General features: G+C 54.9%; 8 protein-coding genes across 8 annotated transcripts; 7 read left to right on the forward strand and 1 right to left on the reverse strand.

The window, feature by feature from the left end:
* Positions 1–1,041: 1,041 nt before the first annotated feature.
* M409DRAFT_24433 (uncharacterized protein) lies at positions 1,042–3,717 on the forward strand (the record flags this gene model as incomplete). Its single annotated transcript, XM_033807239.1, has 3 exons — positions 1,042–1,204; positions 1,355–3,527; positions 3,579–3,717. The coding sequence occupies 3 exons, from the start codon at positions 1,042–1,044 to the stop codon at positions 3,715–3,717; spliced, it is 2,475 nt and encodes an 824-aa protein (XP_033665936.1).
* A 949-nt stretch (positions 3,718–4,666) lies between these two features.
* Positions 4,667–6,312, forward strand: M409DRAFT_24434 (uncharacterized protein; the record flags this gene model as incomplete). Its single annotated transcript, XM_033807240.1, has 6 exons — positions 4,667–5,001; positions 5,096–5,190; positions 5,256–5,345; positions 5,395–5,676; positions 5,725–5,899; positions 5,991–6,312. The coding sequence occupies 6 exons, from the start codon at positions 4,667–4,669 to the stop codon at positions 6,310–6,312; spliced, it is 1,299 nt and encodes a 432-aa protein (XP_033665937.1).
* Positions 6,313–6,924: 612 nt separating this feature from the next.
* Positions 6,925–7,814, forward strand: M409DRAFT_55951 (uncharacterized protein; the record flags this gene model as incomplete). The annotated part of the gene is made up of 3 exons (XM_033813143.1): positions 6,925–7,085; positions 7,141–7,379; positions 7,495–7,814. The coding sequence occupies 3 exons, from the start codon at positions 6,925–6,927 to the stop codon at positions 7,812–7,814; spliced, it is 720 nt and encodes a 239-aa protein (XP_033665938.1).
* Positions 7,815–7,887: 73 nt separating this feature from the next.
* Positions 7,888–9,175, reverse strand: M409DRAFT_67359 (glycoside hydrolase family 43 protein; the record flags this gene model as incomplete). The annotated part of the gene is made up of 3 exons (XM_033817363.1): positions 7,888–7,937; positions 8,113–8,939; positions 9,006–9,175. 3 exons carry the CDS (start codon positions 9,173–9,175, stop codon positions 7,888–7,890), a joined length of 1,047 nt encoding a protein of 348 aa, XP_033665939.1.
* Positions 9,176–9,590: 415 nt separating this feature from the next.
* On the forward strand, positions 9,591–10,608 carry M409DRAFT_55953 (uncharacterized protein; the record flags this gene model as incomplete). The annotated part of the gene is made up of 2 exons (XM_033813144.1): positions 9,591–9,930; positions 10,001–10,608. 2 exons carry the CDS (start codon positions 9,591–9,593, stop codon positions 10,606–10,608), a joined length of 948 nt encoding a protein of 315 aa, XP_033665940.1.
* A 3,898-nt stretch (positions 10,609–14,506) lies between these two features.
* Positions 14,507–16,381, forward strand: M409DRAFT_24438 (uncharacterized protein; the record flags this gene model as incomplete). Its single annotated transcript, XM_033807241.1, has 1 exon — positions 14,507–16,381. One exon carries the CDS (start codon positions 14,507–14,509, stop codon positions 16,379–16,381), a length of 1,875 nt encoding a protein of 624 aa, XP_033665941.1.
* A 1,952-nt stretch (positions 16,382–18,333) lies between these two features.
* Positions 18,334–20,418, forward strand: M409DRAFT_24439 (uncharacterized protein; the record flags this gene model as incomplete). The annotated part of the gene is made up of 1 exon (XM_033807242.1): positions 18,334–20,418. One exon carries the CDS (start codon positions 18,334–18,336, stop codon positions 20,416–20,418), a length of 2,085 nt encoding a protein of 694 aa, XP_033665942.1.
* A 963-nt stretch (positions 20,419–21,381) lies between these two features.
* On the forward strand, positions 21,382–24,098 carry M409DRAFT_67361 (glycoside hydrolase family 92 protein; the record flags this gene model as incomplete). Its single annotated transcript, XM_033817364.1, has 2 exons — positions 21,382–21,741; positions 21,816–24,098. 2 exons carry the CDS (start codon positions 21,382–21,384, stop codon positions 24,096–24,098), a joined length of 2,643 nt encoding a protein of 880 aa, XP_033665943.1.
* Between the last annotated feature and the right edge of the window lie 266 nt (positions 24,099–24,364).

The raw sequence follows: 24,364 nt of genomic DNA on the forward strand, positions 1-24,364 counted from the left end.
TCTGGCTGCGATCAAGATGCGCAATAAGGCGTCGAAAGCCCCTGAAGGTGTTGCGAAGCGTTTGCAGACAGCGTCGCAGAAAGGTGGAAGGACGCACGACGCAGGAACCGACCGCGACAAGCCTTTGCCGTCATGCAGAGGGCAGAGAAATTCTGTTTGAGAAGGTGGGCTGGTCAAGGAGGGGATGTGGGAGAGGCTGGGAGAAAGAGGGGCGAGATGACGGAAGCGGCTCTGGAAAAGTCTCCTTTTGCGACGGGAGGCCTTCTTGAACAAGTCGTGCGCCAACAATCAATAACGGTGGTGAAGTCGAATCATGTCTTGTCCTGTGCTGTAGTGCTGGGCGGCTGCAAGGTAAAGGGCATATAGTCAGCGACAGCGCAGCGCAACCATCACAAAATCGCCAGCCCCAGCTCACGGCACACGAATCATTTCTCGGCGACTCGCCACATCTCGTTGGTGGCACTCCCACGCTGCTTCCTGCCAACCCGCGCGGCCGCAGCTGGGAGTGTTCGCAGCGGCCGCGGACGTATCGCGAGTGACGAGGCTGAGTGCGGGCTCCCATTGCTCGCATGGTGCTGCATTAGTAGAAAAGTGTATGTACAGCGTGTGCAGCATCAGCAGGCAGGCGTGGAGAAGTAGGTCGGTCTGTGGTGGAAGGAGCGATGGAGTGGGAGTGGTTGCCGATTTTAGCCCCGCAAGTCTGGGCGGCCAGAAGTTGAGACAACGTGCTGCGCTTTCCTCGCCCAAGTCAATCTTCCAACACCCATCCCCCTCCCCACTCCTCGCCGCCATCTGCAACCTCATCGACCGCGCCGTCCACCATCCACCGCTGGGACTGAATAGCAGGGCTGTTCGCTTCTGCTCCTCTTGGCGACCCGACTCCCACCGCTTCCATGCTCATCGCCGCCCACATGCTCTCACATCCGTCGTTGCAACAGGCCATCAAGCATTAACCCATCGGCGTCGCTGGCTGCGCTGGCTCCTTTCAACACCGCCCTCGAGCGCCCGCATCACCAGCGATCATAACACGACCCCGCTGCCATGTCTGCCGTCGCAGGCCCCATCGCGCCCACCGCTTCGCCGACGGCGAGTCGCAAAGCCTCCACGAGCACCGACACCAAGGAGAAGGAGAAGAGATACAAGTGCCAGTTCTGCAACCGCGCATTCTCGCGCTCAGAGCACCGTTCGCGCCATGAGAGATCTCGTAAGTTGATACCTGTCGTTCATCTGGAGCAGCGTGTTTTTGGCGGGGTGTCGAGCAAAGCTGTCTACGCGACGACCGACACCGCGAAGTGGGATGGGCGGGGCAGACAACCAGCAAGAGCAACCACAGCTGACCTTTGATACCATCTAGACACCAAGGAACGCCCGTTCAAGTGCATGAAATGTCGCAGCACCTTCGTCCGTCGCGACCTGCTACTGCGTCACGACCGCACCGTCCACGCAAAGGATGGCGGCGTCCCACTGCAGAGCGAGGCCAAACGCCGCAATACCGGCAACAAGTCATCGCAAATTGACGATGCTCCATCAAACAAGCTACCTGAGCTCGACGACACTTCCCTCGAGCAGTTCACCGACGGCGCCAACCCCTTCGACGTCGAGCAGGCTGCCATGTTGATGACCAACTTCCAGCAAAAGGCCGCCCTCTCTGGCCAGGACCAGGCCAGCATCACTGCAGAGCCGCTCATCTCACCGCATGGCCCTCAGATGATGGAGCCATCGATTCCGTCGTATCCCGGCTCGATGACTCTCCCTCAAATGCACGGTTGGGATCAAATGCTGCCGCAGAATGTGTCGCAGCCTAAGGCATCGTCGACCTCGTCCAACGGCGGCGATCATCACGACATGATGCCGTATTCGAATGGAAACCCATTGGCGGCCGTCAGCAGCACACTGCCGCCATTGATGGAGCGTGGTCAAAGCCAGCAAGATGGTCTACCCTCGTTTGGTTCATCATCCATAATGGGAGGCCTGGCCACTCCCGGTGCCTTGTCGCCTTTCCCTTCGATGATTGGACCTGTCTCACCTGTCGACTACAGACGCTCGCCCGGTCCAGCGCAACAGTGTACGATGGCGAGAGCACCACAAGTCGAAACTGAAGACCAAGTCAACCGCATCATGGACAACATTCGCCACTGCGATAGTGAAGGTGCCCTGGTCGAGACATTCCGTCTACCGCAGACGTCTGTCCTCAACCGATACTTGTCGACCTACTTCAACTTCTTCCACCATCACCTGCCCTTCCTGCATCCAGCATCTTTTGACCCAGCGGGCGTCTCTGCGCCTCTGCTGCTGTCTGTCCTGTCCATCGGCGCATTGTACACGTTTGAACAGGATCAGGCCTACATGCTTCACATCGGATCCAAGGTGCTCGTCACGCAGTTCCTGCAGAAGAAGGACAACTTCAGCTCGCGCAAGTGTCCTCTCTGGATGATGCAAAGCTCGCTCCTGAACATGAGCTTCGCCAGCTGGAGCGGTGATCCCAAGGGTCTCGAGTGGGCGTGCTCAATCAAGTCACTCCTCGCGAACATGGTTGCAGGCAACAGATACGAGCTGAAGCTACGTAGCGAAGCTAGAGAAGGACGGCAGCCAACGCACGATGAGTGGATCGAGGATGAAGGTTGTCGTCGAACGTACTATGCAGTGTACATCTTCTTCGGCTTGCTGACTCTGACCTACAACCACACTCCTGCCATCAGCTTCAACGAATTCGACACATTGGAGTTGCCGTCATCAGAAACTCTCTGGAACTTGGAAGCATCCGACAATGACAGCTGGATCGAAAGCTTGACCGCGTCAACGATCATCACCTTCCGCGAGGCACACGATGCCCTCTTCTCCGGCGAGAACGCACGCTACAGCGCCTTTGCTACCAGAGTCATGATCAACGCACTCTTCCTCGAAGTTTGGTACCACAAGCGCAGCCCTGAGGCATTGCAAGACGTCGTCACCGAGTATAAGCTTCGTCTGGCGCTCGACACTTGGGAGAAGTCGCTTGAGCTGTGCGAGCCTGAGACAGTCGTGGTGCAGCTCAGTGCTCCTCACAAGGGTCACCCCCTCATTTTCAACGCCATGGCGATGTATCGCAACACCCGAGCGAGACTACTGGTCGACCTCAAGGCTGTTCAAGAAGCGTTGCGCTACCATGACTCCTACGAAGTCGCTGCTGCAATGACACATGCTCGCGACAAGGTCAAGAGATCGCAGGAAATGCTCAACGTCATCCAGGCATGCTTCGACTGCATTGAAGTGGCGGCCTTGCAAGGAATTAGATGGGTGGCCCGAACTTCAGCAACCAACTGGAGTATCGAGCACCCACTTTGCGGTTTGGACTTGATCGTGATCCTCAGCCTGTGGTTGTGGCGCGTCGAGCATGACGATGAGCCTGCCACAGAGGAAGAGACCGCCATGTACCAGAAGTTGCGCAGCCTCTTCGACGATGATACCGTGGACGGCTTTGGGTCCAAACTCAGCTCCACGGTGGCTCGTCTATGGGGAAGCATGATCGACGAAGTCGTCGTCTGGGGGTAAGTTTTAATATTAAAGCGTGCTCATTGAATATGCTAACATCTTCACAGCATCACCAAGCTGATGGGCGAATCCTTCAAACTCCACTCCCAGGCACTGATCGGTTACGAAGACGCTCTCATGGCCGAACAGAACAACGGCACACCACCCACCATCGCTCCCCACGCCACCGAAGTCACGGCCTACTAAAACACTCGCGACTTGATGAAATCTCATCACCCCCTGTAATAGAGTGATACCCCACGCACGCGCGGCGAACCACCACCACCACCACCACCACCACCACCACCACCACCCTTCTGTACTATTCTCCTCTCCTTGTCCGGCGTTAACAGGATCGCCGGAAGCCATGTACCAGATATCCTTGCTGCAGAACAATGGCAAACAGCGCGTTCAGTAATCAGAGGCCGGGCTGTTCTTTTTCGATCTTTTTTTCGGGCTGAGGAAAACTGGAACTCTCGGACTACTACTTTACCTACCTAATCATTCGGACTCGCTTGAGCATCGCCATCCACAGAGATGGTAGGATGTTCGAGCTGGTTCGAGTCGGCTGGACCGCGCAACATGTCGACAACAGGGTATCTCCTTTCTCCCTCTCTAATCCACGCGTTTTGAGGTTTACTGGTTTCCGCGTTATATACCATGTGCTAGTGTATCGGCATTCCTTTTTTCTGTGGCTTTCTGCTCTGTCGTGTTTCCCTTGTGTTTTTGGCTTGCGCTTTTCACAGCGGCGCGAGAAACATGAGTGTGTTGTTTTTGATGGGAGCATAGCGTGGGGGTTTGCGGTTTTTCCATTTTGGAGGTCTTGAAGAAAGAGAGAGTGAGAGACAGTGTACAGTACAATTATTCGAGCAGCAGTATGCAAAGATTGAGCTGACTATACCTCGGTTTTCCCCTCTTCTTTACTTAAGTGTGTCTCTTGGTATCACCGTTGAGGGGTGTGCGGGCTGATGGAGGGTCACACGACAGCTCCTGATGTTGCTCCTCATTCGGTTGATGATATCCTGAAGGAGGCGGAGGTGGAGTAAAGTCGACATGTATACTCTTCCTACCGTCGTACATCCTCCGCCTCTTAACACATACCGTTTACGAATGATTTACTCCAACCACAACCAAAATCACAGTCGAAACCCTCACCATGCCAACCCCTTCCCAGCACCAGACCATAGAAAACAAATCCATCTTCCACGGCCTGCCCACCTACTCCGCCGAAGACCCCTCGAACCAAAACCTCACAGCGCTCATCACCGGCGCCAACGGTATCTCGGGCTATCACATGGTCAAAGTCCTCTCCGCGGCTCCTGCTTCGCGATGGAAGAAGATTTGTTGTTTGAGTCGGAGTCCGCCGCAGGATTATTTCTGGGAGGGCCTGGATAGGGAGAGGGTGGAGTTTTTGGCTGGCGTGGATTTTTTGCATGATGCGGGTGGGGAGGGCGTGAGGGGGGTTTTGGTGGAGGGTGGGGTGGAGAGGGTGTAGGTTTCACTTTCAACATGTTTTCGCCCCTTCTGTGTGAGGTTTTTGAGTATGACGATGGTGGAGGGGCTGATGTGTTGGTGCTGTGATTAGGGATTGTGTGTTCTTTTTCAGTTATGTGCAGCCGAAGCAGAAGGGGGGTGTTGGGGGGATGTGGAAGGAGGCGGATGAGTTGGCGGAGGTTAATGGTATGTCTCTCTTGGTCTGTTCTCTAGGCCATGGAGGTGTCTATGCTGATTTGGTTGGGTGACAGCTAGGTTATTGAGAAACTTCATGGAGGGACTGAGACTGGCGAATCTGAAGCCCAAGAGGTTTCTGTTGCAGACTGGGGCGAAGCATTACGGTCAGTTGCTTGAGCATCCTCGTAAGAGCTGCGTTGACGGCGTGGATAGGTTTCCATATCGGACCGGCCACAAATCCGTCTTTTGAGAGTGATCCGAGAGTGACGCTCGAGAATAGCTTTTACTATCCTCAGGAGGACCTTCTCTTCAACTTCTGCAAGGCAACTGGAGCTCAGTGGAGTGTCGTGAGACCATCTTGTATCATCGGGGCTGTGAGGGATAACACCTTGAACTTCTGGCCTGGCATTGCGGTGTATGCGGCAGTGCAAAAGTATCTGGGCCGACCGTTGCAGTTTCCCGGGGGCTTCACGGCTTGGGATAAGGAGAGTTGTCGTGAGTGAATTCCAGACCTCGTCTCGCCGGTGAGCTGATTCCAGTTAGAAAGCACGGCAATGCTGAATGCGTACTTCGAAGAGTGGTGTGTCCTGACAGAGCAGGCGGCGAATGAAGCGTTTAATATCCAGGATGGATTGAACTTCACATTCTCTCGTCTTTGGCCGTACCTTGCCGATTGGTATGATATGCCGTGGGAGCCGCCGTCGTTGAACGAGTCGAAGTACAGAGTCTCGGAGACGAGACATCAGGCTACTCCAAGAGGGCGAGCAGTAACATAATAATCTTGATCACAGGATGCTGACATCGTACAGATACGGCTGGGCCGCCAGCCGCACAACGTTCAGCCTGCAAGAATGGTCCGAGTCCCAGGAAGTCGTCGATGCCTGGGAAGTCCTTTCGAAAAGACACGGGCTACGTTTCGATCCCTTCAAGGATCGGGCGCAGGTATTTGGAATCACTGATTCTGCCCTTCTGGGTGGTTGGCCGCTGTCGTTGAGTATGAGGAAGGCGAGGAAGTTCGGGTTTCATGGGACTGTGGATTCCTATGAGTCTGCTTTTGAGACAATCAAGGCGTTGGCGAGGATGGGGGTGGCGGTGCCGATGGTGAGGGGGGAGTTTAGGGAGGATGTCTGAGGATTTTCTGTATTGCAGAACCTGTTCAAGCCGTGATTACGCTCTCATCTTGGAGAGATATTGACATGAAGTTGTTGAAAGACTTCAACGAGGCGAGTGAATGTTTGGGGCTTGCGCAGGGTTCAAGGAAGGTTGAGCGGCCGGGCCCGAAGCGTAGTCATTTGATTGGCTCTCACGCAGGAACGAGAGCTCCACCGCCCAATATTAACCTGGCCAGAGGCGAACAACCTCCTTGATCAGGGTGCCTCTGGAGCTTGCGCGTCTTCCACTCTCGCCCTCACCAGCAGGAAACGATATCACCAGCTCACCAAGTCTGTCGCTTCCACGAAACAATAGGATCGAATACATCAAACGCGTGTGTCACCTTCCGCGCGACCAAGTAATCGCGGTTGTCCCAGAGACAGAGCCACGGTTGGGACTTGCCTCCATCCCAACTGTCTTACCTACGACTTCGACTTCGCTATACCACAAACAAAACACTTCTCGTACTTGGATACTACGAATCATACGAGCCTGCATCTTCCAGTACCGCATCGTTGCGCTTGACAAAGCCACCACACCACTGCACGACCGACTACGCGACCGCACAGCCCCACTCTGCATCCAGCAAACATGAAGTTCTCAAACACAGCCTACCTACTGGCAGCCTTGTCCGCGGCGACACAAGTCCTTGCAGATGACGGTGACTTGGAGCCTACGCCGGTATTGCGAGAATTCGTCCTTCCTGAGGCTGGACAAGTCGATCTGGTTGATCTATACGGCAACCACTTGGAGTGAGCATACAACAATCACTACAACAATGAGAGTCAGACTAACGCCCCCGTGTAGCCTTCGACAGGCCACCGATATCAACCAGGGCGCCACTCAAGCCGCCACGCAAGCCCCCGCCGTCACCACGTTCATGATGAACAAGGCCGTTGGCGCGACCGTCACATACGCCGCCTGGGTTTATACACAAACATTTGCAGAGGTGCCCGATCAGTTGCCTACACCGATCGCAGGGAAGATCGGTCTGGGAAATTTGGTGAAGCAGGGCAATGGCAAGAGAGACGCACAACCGGCAGCTGGTATTGCTGGAAGAATTGGGCGATAGAGGAATAGCAGGTCTAAGTACCTGCTGCCTCTTCGTCCGCAGATATTTTGTCAATGGCTGTTTGGCTGATGCGTCTTCTGCGTGTTCAGGGTCTCCTGTGGTTCTGGCGCAAGAGCAGGTCGGCGTCACTTTCTGGCAGCAGCCCATGAAACGCGTTACGGAGAGGGTGATCATTCCTGTAACTGCCACGGAGGCTTCGTCGACCGGAGAGCCACCAGCGGTCACACCAAACGGCAGTCCCGCATGGAGCCCACCCTACGTCTGGAATACAATGATGGGGAATCAGACCAACGCGACAATGACTGGCACCGCATCTGGAACAGCGACAGCTGGCACCGCGAGGTCCATCTTTCCGAGTCAGATGAACCCCGCCCAACACTTGCCTCCTTACGACGACTACGGGACCTAATTTGACATCAACTTTTCTTTGTAGATCATGCGTTCGAGCGACAATTGCATGGACTTGAGGCGTTTTGGAGTTTTCAGGCGATCGTCAACAGAACTTTCAATGCATGAATACAGTCGTAGTGTACTGTACAGATATCTACAGATCTGAGATATGAAGAAGAATTACAGAGTGCCTTTGATCGGCGAATTCAACCGGCTCAAGAATCAACAATTGCTCTTCGTCTTGCCTCGAAGTGCGTGGAGGATGCAACTCGGGTGCTCGTCAGGGTGATATTCTTTTGCCTCTGACTTTGGCAGACCCAGAAGCTTAGAGAACATGTCGATATCTCTCGTCGAGCTGCCAAGCACTTCTCCCATGTGTGGTCCTTGGTCACTCCATTCGACTCTCTGCAACCGGCACTTTCTCCCCTGATTGCCATCAGTATCACTATCCGTAGCATGGAACAGCGCCACCGTCTCCCCGCCAAAGTTCAAGAAGCAGCCATGACCCGGACCAAACGGCCCTTGACCATCATCAGAATCCTGGAGAAGAGGTTCGGTCGATTTCTTCCACGATGCTGGATCCAACGGGTTGCCTCCTAGATACTCCAGCGTCGCCATCTTGTAGTGTTTCGTCCAGCTGGCCGCACAGCTGTACACCAGCCCTCTCCACGATCCATCAGGAGCTTCCAGCCATTGCGGTCCCTCGCAGATTCCGATGTGTCCGAGATGTTCCCATGGCTGGTGTGGGCGACAGATCTCGACGGGTTCTGAAGCCGCCGTGGTTGGGTCTGATAGCCTCAGAATATACAGCAACTGCAAGTCCTCCCTGAAATCATTCCACTCCCTCTGCGGGCGCATGGGCCAGCCAGAATACACAAAGTACAACTCCCCATCCAGCTCGAAAACCGTCCCATCGATCGCCCACTGTCGTTGATCCATGCCTTGAATCGGACCCAGGAATTCCCATCGACTCGCATCATGAGGATCTTCTGACGCCGGAGGTCCCCCAAGAACATACATCCTATGCGACCTGTTCCCCTGGGCAGGATCCGCCGCCGCGTAATAGATATACCATCTCCCTTGCAGGGCGTGGAGTTCGGGCGCCCAGAGACGGGAGGAGTGTGGTGTGTTTGGTGGTGGACGCCTTTGTTCGATATCAAGTCAACCAAGAGAACACGTTTGTGGTGTTGAGGGGAGGGTTTCGACGTACCATACGGGTCCTATCTTGGGCTTCTCCCAGAAGTCTAGCAGGTTTGGGGCTTCCCAGAGAGGGATTCGGTCGTTGGCTGTGAAGGTTAGGTAGAATTTGCCGTGGACGTGGGTGAAGTGAGGGTCCGGGGTTGGGGTGGAGGTGATGTTAAGGCAGGGTTGTGGTGGCATGGTCGTTTCGTTTCTTTTTGGAGCGGTGTTGCTGATCTGAAAGACAGGCGCATTTTGGCATTCATGTTGTGTGTTGGCAATGTCACGTTGACGTCGCGAGACGCGACTTCCACCTGATTGGACAAACAAACCATTCAACAATTGAACCCCCTGCAAACGAACGAGCAAAGGATAGCTGCCTTAGGCAGCACACATGGGAGTTGGCCTGTGCCCGCGCGGCTGAAGTGCAAGTTAATATAAATGGACCTCGCGTAGACTATATTCCACACTATGGAATCCTTCGACTAGGGTATGGAGGGCTGAACAAACGACCCATCACGCTGTTAATATTCTCCGATTGTCGCGTGCATTGGAGACACGAAGTCACAACCTGGACATTGTTCCTCCCTTGCAAGTCTTTCACCACCATCACGAGATGGCGTACATGTACTCCTTCTCCGTGAAGTACCTCTTACTAGCAACACTCACGACGAGAATAGCGTCCGCCGATTATACCAACTTCTACTTCAACTCTTCCAATGGATGTCCGGGTCTTGGAATCGGCTGTACTGCGCCGGAGTCCATGTGCGCGTACGACAGTGTGAACGACAAGTACTACTGTTGCTCCGGGTCAAACTACGACATCTGTCGAGCGTTCGCGGCGACGTGTGGTGGCAGCGACGGGGGACCGAGCAGCAGCCAGCAGACGTGTACCTCTGGCAGTGACAGCTGGTGCTGTTTGAGCGCGAACAATGAAAGATGTACGAGTCGGACAGGTCAGTATCGAGACGTTCTTATGGAGAGTCTAGCCGCGCGGGGTTGTTGACGTGTTCTTCTTTTACCCAGGGCAAGTCAATGTGTGTGTCGCGACTCAGGACAACCCGATTGCGGCGGTGCCCGAGCTGCTGATGAACGAGACGTTCTCCTCTCTGTCCTCAGCGGACCCTTCGGCCACATCGTACTCGGTCGATGTCAACTCCCTCGCGGCGAGAGCGACGGCCTCTTCGACTTCGTCGTCGAGTCTTCAATCCACATCAACCACAACTTCTCCTTCCGCCACGACGACACAAAGTCCAGCACCAGACGACTCGGACTCGATCTCGGGAGGTGCAATCGCAGGCATCGTCGTAGGATGCGTCGTCGGCCTAGCAGCCATTGCCGGGCTCATCTGGTTCCTCCTTCGGCGTCGACGAAGTCAGAAGAAGAGTGCCTCCGAGATTCCACCGGCAGCATTCCCCTTGGGACACTCGGCCGAGAAGCACGATCACCCAATGGGCTCGCCATTACCGGGCACCAAGACGCCTGCGCCGCAATATCAGATCGCCGAGATGGACGGGAGACGCGAGGTCAGTGAGGTAGCCGGGTGGGACCCTCACACGGGCTTGCTGAGTAACAACGAAGAGCCCACCGAGTTACCTGCTGGGCCCCTGGGACCGAGAGAGCTTCAGGGATGAAGTAGGCGGTTCGATTGATTGGATGGTTTCGTGGTCCGGCAGACTATGGGGAGGAGAATACCCATCTCAAAGACCTCGGATTCTCCTTGTCATACTGCTACTGGCGTGGCATCGACTGGATGGGGCTTCACGGCTTCGATGTCCGCCAGGGCATGCATTGTGGGTGCGTCAATCGAAGTGTGCTACGTTTCGTTTCAGGCGAACGATGGCCATCTGTTGACTTCAATTCTCGAATCACTCCGACCTTCATACACCCTTTACTTTGGATTACTTCATTTCCACTGCGTTAGTAGATACCAGACCAGCGCAGTCATTGGAGATACCGAAGGGCACACACCGAGTTGCATCGGAAGGGCGGTCATTCTGATTCTGACCATGAGAACCTCAGCCACAGGAGCGGATATCAACTTGGCTATGCAGTGGAGACGTAGTTAAGAATTGGCTGACTGTGTCATGGAGGACGAGTGATAGCAAAGCAAAAGGAAGATAATAGCGCATCCAAGGAGCCCCCGCATTCCCGACGAGGGGCCGGGGCCGGCTGCGAGGGGCGGGGTATATCCAAAGTCACTTCCCAAAGTTTCTCTCAACTTCACCTCCCATGCTTCACAACTCTCTGCCCAATTCACACTCGGGCCAGCTGCTTCTCAATTCAGACACATATCAATGCATCAATCTCTTGATTCCTCGCGATGGCGGCAAGGCTTCCAGCCCTTATCTACATGATTTCCGCCAATGCACGCCTCAGCCTTTGGCGTGGGCGATCGCGCGCTCTCGAAGTTTTGGGCCACGGGACGATGCATCAATCGTTGCGTCTTTTGTGCAACAATCCTTTCCTTGAAATTTGATCTTAGACGTAGATCTATGACTGCAAAAAAATGTTGTTTCCGAGGCGCGAGAACAATGAGCACCCCCATTAGCACGACCTTCTCGCCTACTTTTATCAAACTTGTGCAACGGATCGTCTTGGGATCGGGTGGCTGGCTGTGTGTATCTCGCGTCTTCAACAGCAAGCCACCGAACCAAGGAGTATGCCTTGATGTCGTTAGTCTTGACGCATCTGGTTGCTTCTACTGGCAAAACTCTCCGGAGGTACGTTTTAGTTTGTTGGTACTTTTTACCCTCAGTCATGACCGTAAACGCCGCTAATCCGGCCGCACAATCGAGTCAGCCTGCACCCGCGAGCTCCTCGCGGAGTGGCGGTACAAATGCCGCAGCTGCGTCGTCAAAGGGCGAGGCCGGGATTTTGGTGTGGCTCGTTGCGAGTGTTGTGAGCGGTTGGGTGTATGGAGGATAGCGGTTTGTATGAGCTGGATGATGATGGGGAGAATGGCCTCAGTTTGAGGTGGGAAGAGGATTTAGTTGTGTGTATGGACCAAGGTCCTCTTGAGACGGGAAAGGGGACAGAAGTGGACGGAAACGCCCTACATAGTAAATGACGTGGAAGGAATAGAAATGAGAAATCACATACTTGGACCACCCATTCAACGTCAGTCAAGGCATGGGAGGACTTTTGGCCTCCTAGAGACAAAGTCTGTCAAGCCCATGCTGATGACATTGGGGGTGAATAGAAAAGATCATACTCCACCTTGCGTCCATCCAAGCGATCCTTTGGTAACGCTCCATCGGATATATTAAGGCCAGCTCCATGTCACCAGCGTCGAAGCCTTCCGCTATGGCTATGGCAATGACTGAACTTCAATGCGTTGCCGAAGCGCTCTCAAAGCGCTGTCCTGGAACGACGGGCGAGATCAATTGATTGGCCAGAAGTAACGACCCGTGCACGGAAGCTAAGGGATGTCCAAAATTGAAGTGCTCTCTCCGACGCGTGCTTCACTTCGACGCGCTCTTTTTCTGCCATTTGTGCTTTCCCGACGTGTTTTCTTGACGCGCTAGTGCAGACGCTTTCATTGGTTAAATTTAGCGGCCCGTAGACGGACGCTAATGGATGTTCAAATTTCGAGTTTCTTTCCGTCGCGTCGTTCGACTTCGACGCGCTCCTTGGAGGCGCTCACCGACGCGTTCGATGCTTGAGACAGTACTATTGGCCGAGATCAGCGGCCCGTCAACGGAGGCTAAGTTACGTTCAAACTCTAATGCGCTCACGCTGCGCTCTGTGGCTGCGCAGTGGGCGACTTTTGTACACACGCTGTGACGTGCGAAGGCGTAGAAGCTGTCGCAAGCATGCATGAGCATCAAGTGTGGTTGCCCCGACGCACGCCGAATCGAGCACAACGACCACAATGCCCAGCACCAGTACCTGAGGCCGCCTCGGTCATGCCGCCGTCGTACAATCCAGGGAAGACTTCAGTCCTGATGCTGACGGGCTCACGAACTACCGTGTTCCATCCAGGAGCTGCCGGCAACGACCTCTCACTCGATATAGCGACGAGCACCAGTCATACGCCCTCTGACGATCCAACATTGCAGGAGACGTATCTTTCCCAGAGCAGATGACCGCCTCTTGATGAACCCATCGACGCCCGGATGACGACGCACAGAAATATCGGCCCAATGGCCAAGGTGTCGGTCTCCTCGGCGGCCAGTATGCTTCGTTGTCTTGTCGCTCGGTACAGCTGCATTGCGAAGTGTTTGCCTGTCAGCTGCAACACGCGTCCGTCGAACCTGTCAAGGCCTGAGGATACCATCAGCTGCGCCGATGTGGACGCCAGATGTGTCTTGCTCTTGCAACATCCTTCTTGCTAACGCATGGCGTGCAGGACCTGCCAGCGCACAAGCGGGGCTTCTGCATGCTCATGGCTGCGCTGCGCCCCTCGAACCTCTCGGTTGCCTCCCAGTTGACTCGCATCGTCTTGAAGCACAGAACAGTTTGGCGGCCATGCTGGTGATGCAGGAAATCTGCTCCACCGCGGTGGAATTGGTTGAAGGAGAGAGACGGCGCAGAAGCATCGTATCTTTCACTTATAAGGAGTGCGCCGGTTCGGCAGGCAATGCACACCCTATTTCAACGTACCCTGATGTTTGCCTGGATCACAAGAGCACCTGATCGACCACGTACCTCGCCCTGATGCGCCATCTGAGACAAACATACTCTGCGGCACCACAGCTCGAAAGCGAACAAAGGGTGTGAACGGGGCGTAGCGATCCCGCTGCCTTCAGCCGGAGGACGGCCTTATCTGACGGAGACACTGGCCTTCCGGCCAGGAGCTGCAAGTCGGATCGATTATTCATTGGCCTCCCGAATCAATGGTGGAAGTCTTCCAACCCGGCTACCTGCATCTTGAGAGCAGCTGGCGATGTATGACAGGCACTTCTGTACCACGCCCTCCCAACTATGAATCGCACAGGCTGTGAAAAACACCGCCATCATCTGCGGGGTCGTACAAGCTCTGGGCTCGACACAATGAACAAAGATCGCCAGCTGTCGAAGCTGAACTCGGCTGCATGTCTGGTTGCCTTCATACCCTGGTTGCCTTGTGGTTCGCATTGGCCTTGGGAATGCCCCAGGCCTTCGACGCCGAACGCCCCATGCACCTCATCCGGGCGGCCTCTTCATACTACATGCAATAATCGCATCGATTGCAGTCCGCGAAGCTTGCTTTCAAATCGTAGTGGTGGCACGGGCTGTGAAGGGCGATAGCTCCACCATGCAACGGGGCGGAGGTTGCACTCCTCGACAAGGCAACTTCAGTTCTTCTTGTGAGTCCAGGCAAAGCATTCATCTACCCTGACCTTCCTTCCCCCCGCCACTCGCAAACTCTCTTTCCACTCTCATCACTCCGGCTGCCTTGACTCACTTACTTGAGCCGCATCGCGCTTAAGAAAGGCAACCAGCCGCCTCGTTCTATCGGCAACCCGAGTCACGTCTGTGCCTTTGATCACATCTTCGAAGATCTTGTCTCATTCCCAGCCATTTGAGTGTCTAGCTAGCAAATCAACAATGGCACAAATGCCACCCCCTCCTGGCTTCCCCCAAGGGCAGGGATTTGATCCTTTCCCGCAGTTTGACACGGGTGGTCTTGACTCTGATGATTTCGGCGGGGACTGTGGCCATGGACCACAGCGGAGCAATAGCACCAAGAAGAACAAAGACGGCAAGAAGAAGAATGCCCCTGTTGAGGTTCAGTATGAGGGCTTTATGCTCGAGAAAGCTCCTCCGGACCAAGTGGGAGAGAAGCCCAGCTGGTCCAGAGTTGGTCGTCGTCCTCTTCCATTCGCAGACTCCAAACTAGCTAGGATTTGCCAGAAAGTCCGCATTGAGGACAGGATGGGACCGATGACCGCGTTGTCAAGGCTGTCTGGAAGCCAGCAAGGCGTCATCACTCGACTCATCGCCAAACGTCAACTGGAGGAGAAGAACAAAGATGCCGAGTGGGTGCTGGAAGGCTTGTGGAAGGAGACTAAGAAAGTCTGGCGAACACGGACTATAGAGGTTGTCAAGATCATGGTTATCCTCAAGCGCCAGGATCGGAATGCTACGACTTCTGGTCAGAGGGTTGCCACTACTGCTACGGGGGCGAGTCTGTATCAGCAGAGTGAGATTATTGATCTCGCGGAGCCGGTAAAGGAGAAGAAGAAGGAGAAGAAAAAGAAGGACCGTGATGAGGAGGATGACCTGTGGGATGGACCGCCTGGAGGTTTTATGCCAGGTCCCTTTCCTGACGCTGGGCACGGTCATCATCATCAGGATGTGCCAATCGTTGAGGTTCCGCCACCGCCTCATGGCCACCAGCAGCATCACCAAGGTCATCATGATCAGCAACATATGCCACCAGGCGCAATCCCTGTCGGTGCATGGCCACCTCCACCCGGCCAACAGCAACAACATCACGGCCCTCTCCCTCACGATGGCAACCCCTTCCAACCCAACCCGCAATTCAACTCCCCCGGCGCCTTCGACATACCCCCAAGCATGGCCGACCAACGCCAAAACCACTTCCAAACCCGCGCAATGACGCCCAACGGCCGACACTCTCGCTCCAGGTCCCGCGAAGAGCAAGAACGTCGCCGACGCTACTCCTCGGAACGTCGTCAACAGCTCGACTCGCAACGACTCGAGCGTAAGCTTGACGATATCCAAGACCGTCTTGAGGATCGCGAGGAGAGGATCAATGATATTATCAATAAAGTCGAAGACTGGAATCTCCGCGACACACCTCCTTCCTCGGCGGACTCCTTCCGCGATGGGGATGATCTCTGGAGTGCACCGTCCGGAGGGTCGTTCACGCCGCCGTCCTCACCACCTCTCAGTGCTGTCATGATGGAGGGACCGAACGGGTCTTTGGGGAGAAGAGCATCTCACAAACAGTATCACTCCCGTCGCGACTCCGGCTACAACGCCTACCCAAGAGAATACCACCGCCGCAGCGCAGCCCAAGTCGTCCTCGAACCGCACATCAACAACCCCCGCCACCAACGCATCGACTACGGCCCCCAACCCCTCCGTCGACGCAGCGACGCAACAGGTCTCGGACTGCGCTACCCCAACTCCCCGAACGGCGGCTCATCGCCGCGCCGACATGGTGGTTCGCGACCTTTGCTCCACCATGGGAATACCTGGAATGGGAATGCCAGAGATGACTATCTTGGGACTCCATATGCGGAGCGGGAGAGGCCGAGGGCGATTGCGCAGTATCCTGCTGGGGAGGAGTATGGGGTGGCGGATTTTAACGGGGGGAGGAGGAGGAGGTATTATGGGGAGAGGAGGGAGAGGGAGAGGGAGAGGGAGAGGGGTTATGTTGTTGATGAGAGGAGGGGTGGACGGAGGGATAGGGAGAGAGAAAGGGAGAGGGAGAGGGAACGAGGGTATTTTTGAGTGGGGAGTGTGAGGTGGAGGGAAGTGATGGGGTTATGACTTGTATGAGTAATGCTTCTCACTACTTCTTTCTTTCTTGGGATTATAGCTCGTGGGTCGGCGTGGCTATGACTACCTTATTCTTTGATATCAGAGATGTCAAGACTGAACGAACTGTTCGAAAGGCACCATGGAAGCTTTGAATACTTGCCTCAGTGAATCTCACTAACTCACCTCGCCTTGTAGCACATTGCAATGCATTGCGAAGGGCGTCGTACACGACCTGCGCCTTGTGCACTCAACTCGCGTCTGGATGCTGATGTGCGCATGGCGTCGTGCGACGTGGCGACCATGTTGCTGTGCGCGAACGGTTGTGCGAGGTTGTACGACATTTTTATTGCAGGACGACAGCCGTGTTTGGCGATACTTGAGAGGGGGTGGGTATGGTTGGTATTGTTCTGGCAGGATGAGAATGGCTGGATACCAAACGCAAAGGAGTCGCTGTATTGCTGAAGGTAGCCATTGTTATGATACTAAACACGATACTTCTTCATCGTGATTATTGATAATTGCCCTGTGGTAGTGAAGCCAGGGTCCGAATGGTCGAGCCTCGGTGTCCGCTCAATGTTGGTGTAATGCATTTTTCTTCCTTCGCCACTCAATTCCTTTGCAGAAGATCGTCGGGCGTCGGTGGAAACTTGACATGTCGATGGTGCACAAGGCGTTCACGTCGCGCACAAATCCTTCATAATAAAAACAAACCAACATCAACCCTTGCCATGCAGCCCTACGTTCAGTGCAGGTGCTCGCTTGGGAGGCGCACACGCCAGAGGGGAGCCCCTGAGATTTGAGTAGAAAATGGGAGGGCCAGTGGAGAAGAGGTTGGGTCCCTAATCAAGTGTCGGAAATTGCTGTTGGGCCAAGAGGCAGACAGCCGTTTGGGCTAGCGAGCAACGAGGTAGTGCGCTTTTCTTGATGACCTTCCGATCCTAGTCCCTCCTCTCAATGCCTCTTTCTTGAATCGATACATCCAACTCTGCGATTGTGAACTTGGTCGTTGTCTTGTTTCGGTGTCGCGGGAATTGAGTTTGAGGAAGGGAAAGGGAGTCGGGGAAGCTTGTTGCCAGTCTTGCTGCGTCATTATTTTCTACGAAGACCGGAGCGGACGAGAGCTGACTGAGCGGCTGGGCATCTTGGGCAGCGCGCGTCGAGCAACGAGCCACGAGGAACATCACGCGACAGTCAGCATTTCTGGAGAGGGAAGAGTGCGAGGAATTTCTGGCGGAGCACGGCGCTGGGGAATGCGGTCGTAGAGGTACGTCTTGACAGTCAGCGCAAAGCTGAGCCCCCTTGTTCGTTGCACCCTCTCGTCAAACTCCCGAGCCCAAGGAACCAGCAGCACGGCAGCCACGTTCACCGCCAGCGCGAGCGAGTGGTAGCGACAAACACAATATCAACGACCGCAACAGCAGCATTGGACCGGACTGGACATCATCGAGGATCCCGTGCAGGACTCGTTCGGGCGGCGGCACGTCAGCGATACACCAGCTGAGATTCGTCGGATGCGGCGGAACAGGGCACGTCGTTGACCTAGCCGCAGCGTCCGGAGCTGCACGCAAACAAGACGCCAAAGCCTCTTTTGACATCACCGCCGCCAGACACAGCGCTGCATTTGAACCGCCGGCCTGCCTGTACCGCTGCTGCTGCTGCTGCTGCTACTGCTCGACCTACGACCTACCGACGACCGCTCCCTACCTGCTGCCACTCCTCGCCTCGCTTGCACGTGGCCATTCGCTCCTTGCCACGCCTGCACCACACACACCACTACACTCCCACCACACCTCAGCGCTGCCATTTGCTTACGCCACCTCGTCGCGGCCCTCTTCATACCGCCTGCATGATACAACCGCCAGCTCGAGCTGCGCTGCTATAAACCTCCAAAACTAATCATAATCTCCCTCCACACAGACGCCATGCCTGCCATCCGCGCCCTCAACCCCTTCGCCTCGTCACCCACATCCTCCCCGGACACCGCCATCCTGTCCGAAAAGGAGCCCATTCGCATCGAAACTCGCGAGACCACTCCGAACAAGCAGGGAATCCGCATCCCGCGGCCCAAGTTCTCTCTGCCCTTTACCAACAGCAATCCCAAGACTGCCAAGATCCTCTTGACACCCGAACCGCAACAACAGCAGTTCAAGCTAGAACCGCCGCAAATACCAAACTTCCGACCACCGAGCCCGCAGATCCCCACCCTCAGCCTGCCGACGATCAACCTGACGACCGCAACGGGTGAGAAGAGCAAGATGGAGAAGGCCGAGCCATTGACGCTCTTCTCCCCACCCACACCTGCAGAGGCGCGGCGGATTGCGAAGCAACATGCGGCATTCGGACCTCTGGGCTCGAAGCAACATCTATACTCTTCCAGATTTGTGGGCGATGAGTTCCCCGAACCCATTGAAGACGAGCCGCCATACTACTACCTCATCACAACCTACATCTCCTACTTGATCCTGATCATCTTCGGGCATGTGCGAGATTTCTTCGGGAAGAGGTTCAAGCCGGATCATTACAAGCAGCTGCGAGAGCAAGACGGCTACGCTCCATTGAACTCTGATTTTGACAACTTCTATATCAGACGACTGCAGCTGCGAATCAACGATGTCTTCAGGAGGCCAGTGACAGGTGTGCCAGGTCGTTTCATCACGCTTTTGGACCGCCAGAGCGACGACTTCAACCTGTCTTTCAGACTTACAGGCACCACCACCCAAACCCTCAACATGTCGTCATACAATTACCTTGGTTTTGCGCAATCAGAGGGCGAGTGCGCCGAGGCAGCGGAAGCCAGCGTCAAGAAGTACGGCATCTCGTTTTGCTCACCTCGCGCGGATTCTGGAACGTCAGAGCTGCACCGCGAGGTTGAAAGCCAGGTCGCGGAATTCGTCGGCAAGGAAGCGGCCTCGATCTACTCCATGGGCTTCGTTACCAATGCCACCATCTTCCCTGCACTTGTCGGCAAGGGCTGCCTCTTGATCTCCGATCAGCTCAATCATTCTTCGATCCGATTCGGTGCACGGTTGAGCGGTGCTGTCATTGACATGTTCAAACACAACGACATGGTCGCCCTGGAAAAGCTGCTTCGCGAGAGGATCTCGCAAGGCCAGCCAAGAACTCACCGACCGTGGAGGAAGATTCTTGTCGCAGTTGAAGGTCTTTACAGTATGGAGGGTACCATGTGCAACCTGCCAGGTCTGATCGCGCTGAAGAAGAAGTACAAGTTTGGACTTTACGTTGACGAGGCGCACTCGATCGGTGCTCTTGGGCCTCGTGGCCGTGGTGTCTGCGACTACTTCGGCATCAACCCGTCAGAGATTGACATCCTCATGGGTACCTTCACCAAGTCTTTCGGTGCAAACGGTGGCTACATTGCTAGCAGCAAGGCTTTGATCGACAAGATTCGCATCAACAACGCTGGTACCATCTTTGGCGAATGTCCAACCCCAGCCGTCCTCAGCCAGATCAGCTCATCTCTCCGCATCATTGCTGGCGAGCTGGCTCCAGGCCAGGGTGAGGAGCGTTTGCAGCGTCTTGCATTCAACAGCCGATACTTGCGACTCGGATTGAAGCGACTCGGATTCATTGTCTACGGCCATGACGACAGTCCCATCATTCCACTTCTGCTCTACCATCCAGCCAAGATCCCAGCCTTCTCCCACGAGATGCTCAAGCGCAAGATTGCCGTGGTCGTTGTCGGGTACCCTGCCACGCCTCTCATCTCCTCACGAGCACGGTTCTGCGTCAGCGCAGCACATACCAAAGACGACCTGGATAGATTACTGGCCGCTTGCGATCAAGCTGGAGACGTTTTGCAGTTGAAGTTCAGCTCTGGTATCGCCGGTGGACAAGAACCTCTCCACGACGGTTTGACCAACGAGAAGGAGGTCGAGATCCGCTCTTGTCTCGAAGCCGGTGGCAATCCGGCAATTATTCCGCCACGATGGAGGCTGGAAGACGTCGTTCGACGTGGTGTCCAGGACGTCAAGCAGCCATTGACATAGATCGCATGCACGCACGCAAGCCAGAGCTCTCACGAGCCATGTTACATGACGAATTCAACGCAAACACAGAAAACACCAGGGGCATGACATGCATGACCAAAGAAGAAGAAGAACCAAGCAACCACATACCACACGTTTCCCAGCAGCAGCGACGGGCTTCGCGCGCGGGAAGAGTCACGGCCCATTGAGGCAATTGCATTTGCATTAAAAACCAAGCGCAGACGATGGAATTGATTGATTGTTTTTTTGTGAAGGAGAGATCGCCCGAAGGTCCTCCCAGCAAAATCACCCCTATTATTAATGTTTATAGATTCTGTTCTATTAGAGATTGGTGATGGGGCGAACAATGGGGATCACATTCATCGTGGATGGGGTGTCATGGGATGGGATGATGGTAGGGATGGGATGGGAAGGAAGTGTAGTGTAGATGATGGATAAGATCAATTTTGAGGAGATGATGAAAGATTTCTAAATCTTGTTTTCTGTTCTCTCTGGTGGGTGATTATTGAGGGTCAGGCCTCCCGAGTTGCCTCTTGTCGGCGACCTTGGATTGGAACTACAGTCTTTGAAGATGTGGCATTTCTTTCGAGGATAACATCCCGCTCATCTGCACATTACCACTCACTCTCCTATGGAACATGTGTCCTCCTTCTCTTTCCATCATCGTCGAACATATATGGCTCTATCAGATTTGTGACTGCCTAAAAAGAACATGACGCTTTTCCTCCAAATGGCGGAAGGATTCTCACGATGTCACCTCACCTCACGCCCTATTCATCCCCGCACCTCTCTCTCTCACCTCTCCACGGCACTCCGCAATTGCTGATCACCCACCACCCGCATCTCACTACTACTCTACCTTACCTGCTTGCCTGCTCCAGTAAGCCGCCTCCTCCCGTCGTGCTAGAGCAGTGGACCCATCTCTCTTCTCTGAGATAAAAGGCGTCCCGAAAATATGGGAACATGGCTCCCTGCCTCCTCTCCCACTCCACGACCCAACGCCTCCTCACCCTCTCCCTCACAATGGGCGTTTTTCTCCTCGTAGGATCCTGGCTCGTCGTCGCTGGTGGGTTTGGAGAGGTTTTTGCTTGGGATTGGAATGGTGGTGGTGGATCGGGATGGGGTTGGGGCTGGGGAGTAAAGAATGGGAGTGCGAGTGCGAGTGGGGGTGGGAGTGCAAATTGGCATGATAATGTGGGTGTCTTGGAGTTTGTGAATCCGAAGATTGGCACGTATGGGATCACGCCGAATGGGAATGGGGGTATGGTGCCTAGTGTGGGCATGCCGTTTGGGATGACGAGGTGGACGGCTCAGACACGAGAGGTGAGTTCATGAGAAATGTCTTTGTGGCAAGAAGAAGAGAAGAAGAAGTGGGGTTTTGATTAATGTCGTCTTAGAACTTCATCTCCCAAGCGCCCTACAACGACCTGGACACATCCATCCACGGCTTCCAAGCGACGCACCAGCCGGCGATTTGGATGGGGGAGAGCGGACAGGTGGTGGTGAATCCGGGGGTTGGGGAGGTTAAAGCGCTATTTGAGGAGCGGGCGCATAGGTTCGGGAAGGCGGAGGAGAGGAGTGAGGCGTATGTTTATGAGGTGAGGATGGAGGCGGAGACGACGGAGGCCGGGGCGAATTTGACGGAGAGTATTTATTCTCCGGTTCCTGGGGGCGCGCAGCCTGTGCCGGAGGTGGTGATGGAGGGGGCGAATGGACGGGATAGGAGGAGGTGGGATGGGGGTGTGGGTGTGCGTTCGAGTGGTAAGGCTGAGGAGGAGGAGGATGAATTCTCGATCTTGCCTGTACACGACGTCCAGAAGGCCGTGAGCAAGAATGAGATCACGGTGGCTATGACGGCCAGCTCCCACGTCGGACATATGCGGTTCGATTTCGACGATTCGAGGGATCCTTACGTCTTGATCCAGGCGACGAGGAAGAATTGGACGGGACATATTGAGATTGATCCTTCGAGGAGGGAGATCTCTGGGAGTAATAATCAACGACAGGATTATCTGCTCGGTCCGTTGAAAGCGCCTGGGTTCTCGGGGTACTTCGTCTCGAGGTTCTCGGAGCCGTTCGAGTCGTTTGGTGTTGCTAATGGAGGAGAATTGAAGAAAGGGGCGAAGACTGGGAAAGGCGAGGAACTGAGTGCGTACGTGACGTTCTCAAATGCCCGAAGAGTAGAGATGAGGACTGGAGTCTCGTTCGTGAGCGTGGAGCAGGCGCGGAAGAATCTGGACATCGAAGCCCCCCAATCCCTATCCTTCGACCAAGCCGTCGAAAATTTGAAGCAAGCATGGCTGGAAAAGCTGGGCAGAGTCACGATCGAAGGCTACAATCAGACGGACGCAGACCACGACCCACGCACAATCTGGTACACAGGCCTCTTCCACGCCCTGCAATATCCCTCAGATTTCTCAGAACCCACGTCGAAGAACCCCAATTCGCCACGGACGTTTTACTCGGGATACACGGATAGCGTGCACGTCTCTCCAGATGTGTATTATCAATCCTGGTCGATCTGGGATACGTTCCGGGCGGAGCATAGCTTGTTGACGCTCTTCGCCCCGGAGCGCGTCAATGGTATGATGCGTTCGCTGGTGCAGATTTATGAATGGGCGGGACGATTGCCCATGTGGGCGAACGTCGTGGAGACGAATATCATGATTGGGACGCATGTTGATGCTGTGATTGCGAATGCTCTTGCGAGGGGGTTTAAGTCTTTTGATGTGGGCAAGGCGTGGGAGGGGGTCAGGAAGAATGCGTACGTTCCTCCTATCAATGATACGGAATTGCTGTATTATGACCGTGAGGGCGAGACACCGGATGAAGTAAGAGCTGGTTTGACGACGTATCTGGAGAAGGGGTACGTAGCGAATGATCGGTGGAGCGAGAGTGGAAGTCGAACGCTGGACTACGCCTTCGACGACCACGCCGCAGCCGTCGTAGCAGAGCACGCAGGCGACAATGCCACCGCCCAGGAACTTTACAACCGCAGCATGAACTACGACAAAATCTACAACCACGACACAGGCTTCATGGAAGCGAAGAACGACAACGGCACCTGGGCGGGCTCCGAACAAGGCTGGGCCGAGGGCGACGACTGGATCTACACCTTCAACGTCATGCACGACCCGCTCGGCCTCGCGAACCTCATGGGCGGGAAAGACAAGATGAAGGCGAAGCTGGACGAGTACTTCCAAGGCGGCCATAACGACCACTCGAACGAACCCTCGCATCACGCTCCGTACTTGTACTCTGTGATCGGATATCCCGCCTCGACGCAGAACTTGACGAGGGAGATTGCGTATGCGAATTATAATGCTACGTCGGCGGGACTGAGTGGGAATGAAGATCTCGGACAGATGAGTGCGTGGTATGTCTTCTCTGCGCTGGGGTTCTACCCCGTCAATCCGGCGGGTGATGAGTATGTCGTGGGGAGTCCGTGGTTTGAGAAGGTCGTGTTGAGGTTTCCCAAGGGCGTGGCGACGGGGGGTGTTGGGGGAGAGGAGCATACGTTGACTATTGAGGCGCCTGGAGCAGTGGAGAAGCCTTATGTGAAGGGGTTGTCGGTTGATGGAAGGGAGGTGAGGAGTCCGGTGTTGAGGCATGGGGAGATTGTGGGGAGTGCGAGGATTGTGTTTGAGATGAGTGGGACGCCGAGTAGTTGGGGCGAGTAGAGATAGGCTGTTGATGAGAAGATGTTGTTTCTTTGGCCGTGCTCGGGTTTGTGCTTCTTCTTGGCCTTCATCACATGCTCGGCTCGCAACCAAGCTTCACATGCATGCAGCATGCGCCAACGGCGAGTTCGATCAGACAAACAAGCAACAAGATCGAATCGATGCGACGCTGTCGCGTGAGCAACCACATACGATCTCGTCGATCACATGGAAGCCACAACCAAAAAATGCAAAACTCAATCTATCTTTCCTTCCCATTCACTCCA

Source organism: Zasmidium cellare, assembly GCF_010093935.1.
Source record: "Zasmidium cellare ATCC 36951 unplaced genomic scaffold M409scaffold_23, whole genome shotgun sequence".
Classification (NCBI taxonomy): domain Eukaryota; kingdom Fungi; phylum Ascomycota; class Dothideomycetes; order Mycosphaerellales; family Mycosphaerellaceae; genus Zasmidium; species Zasmidium cellare.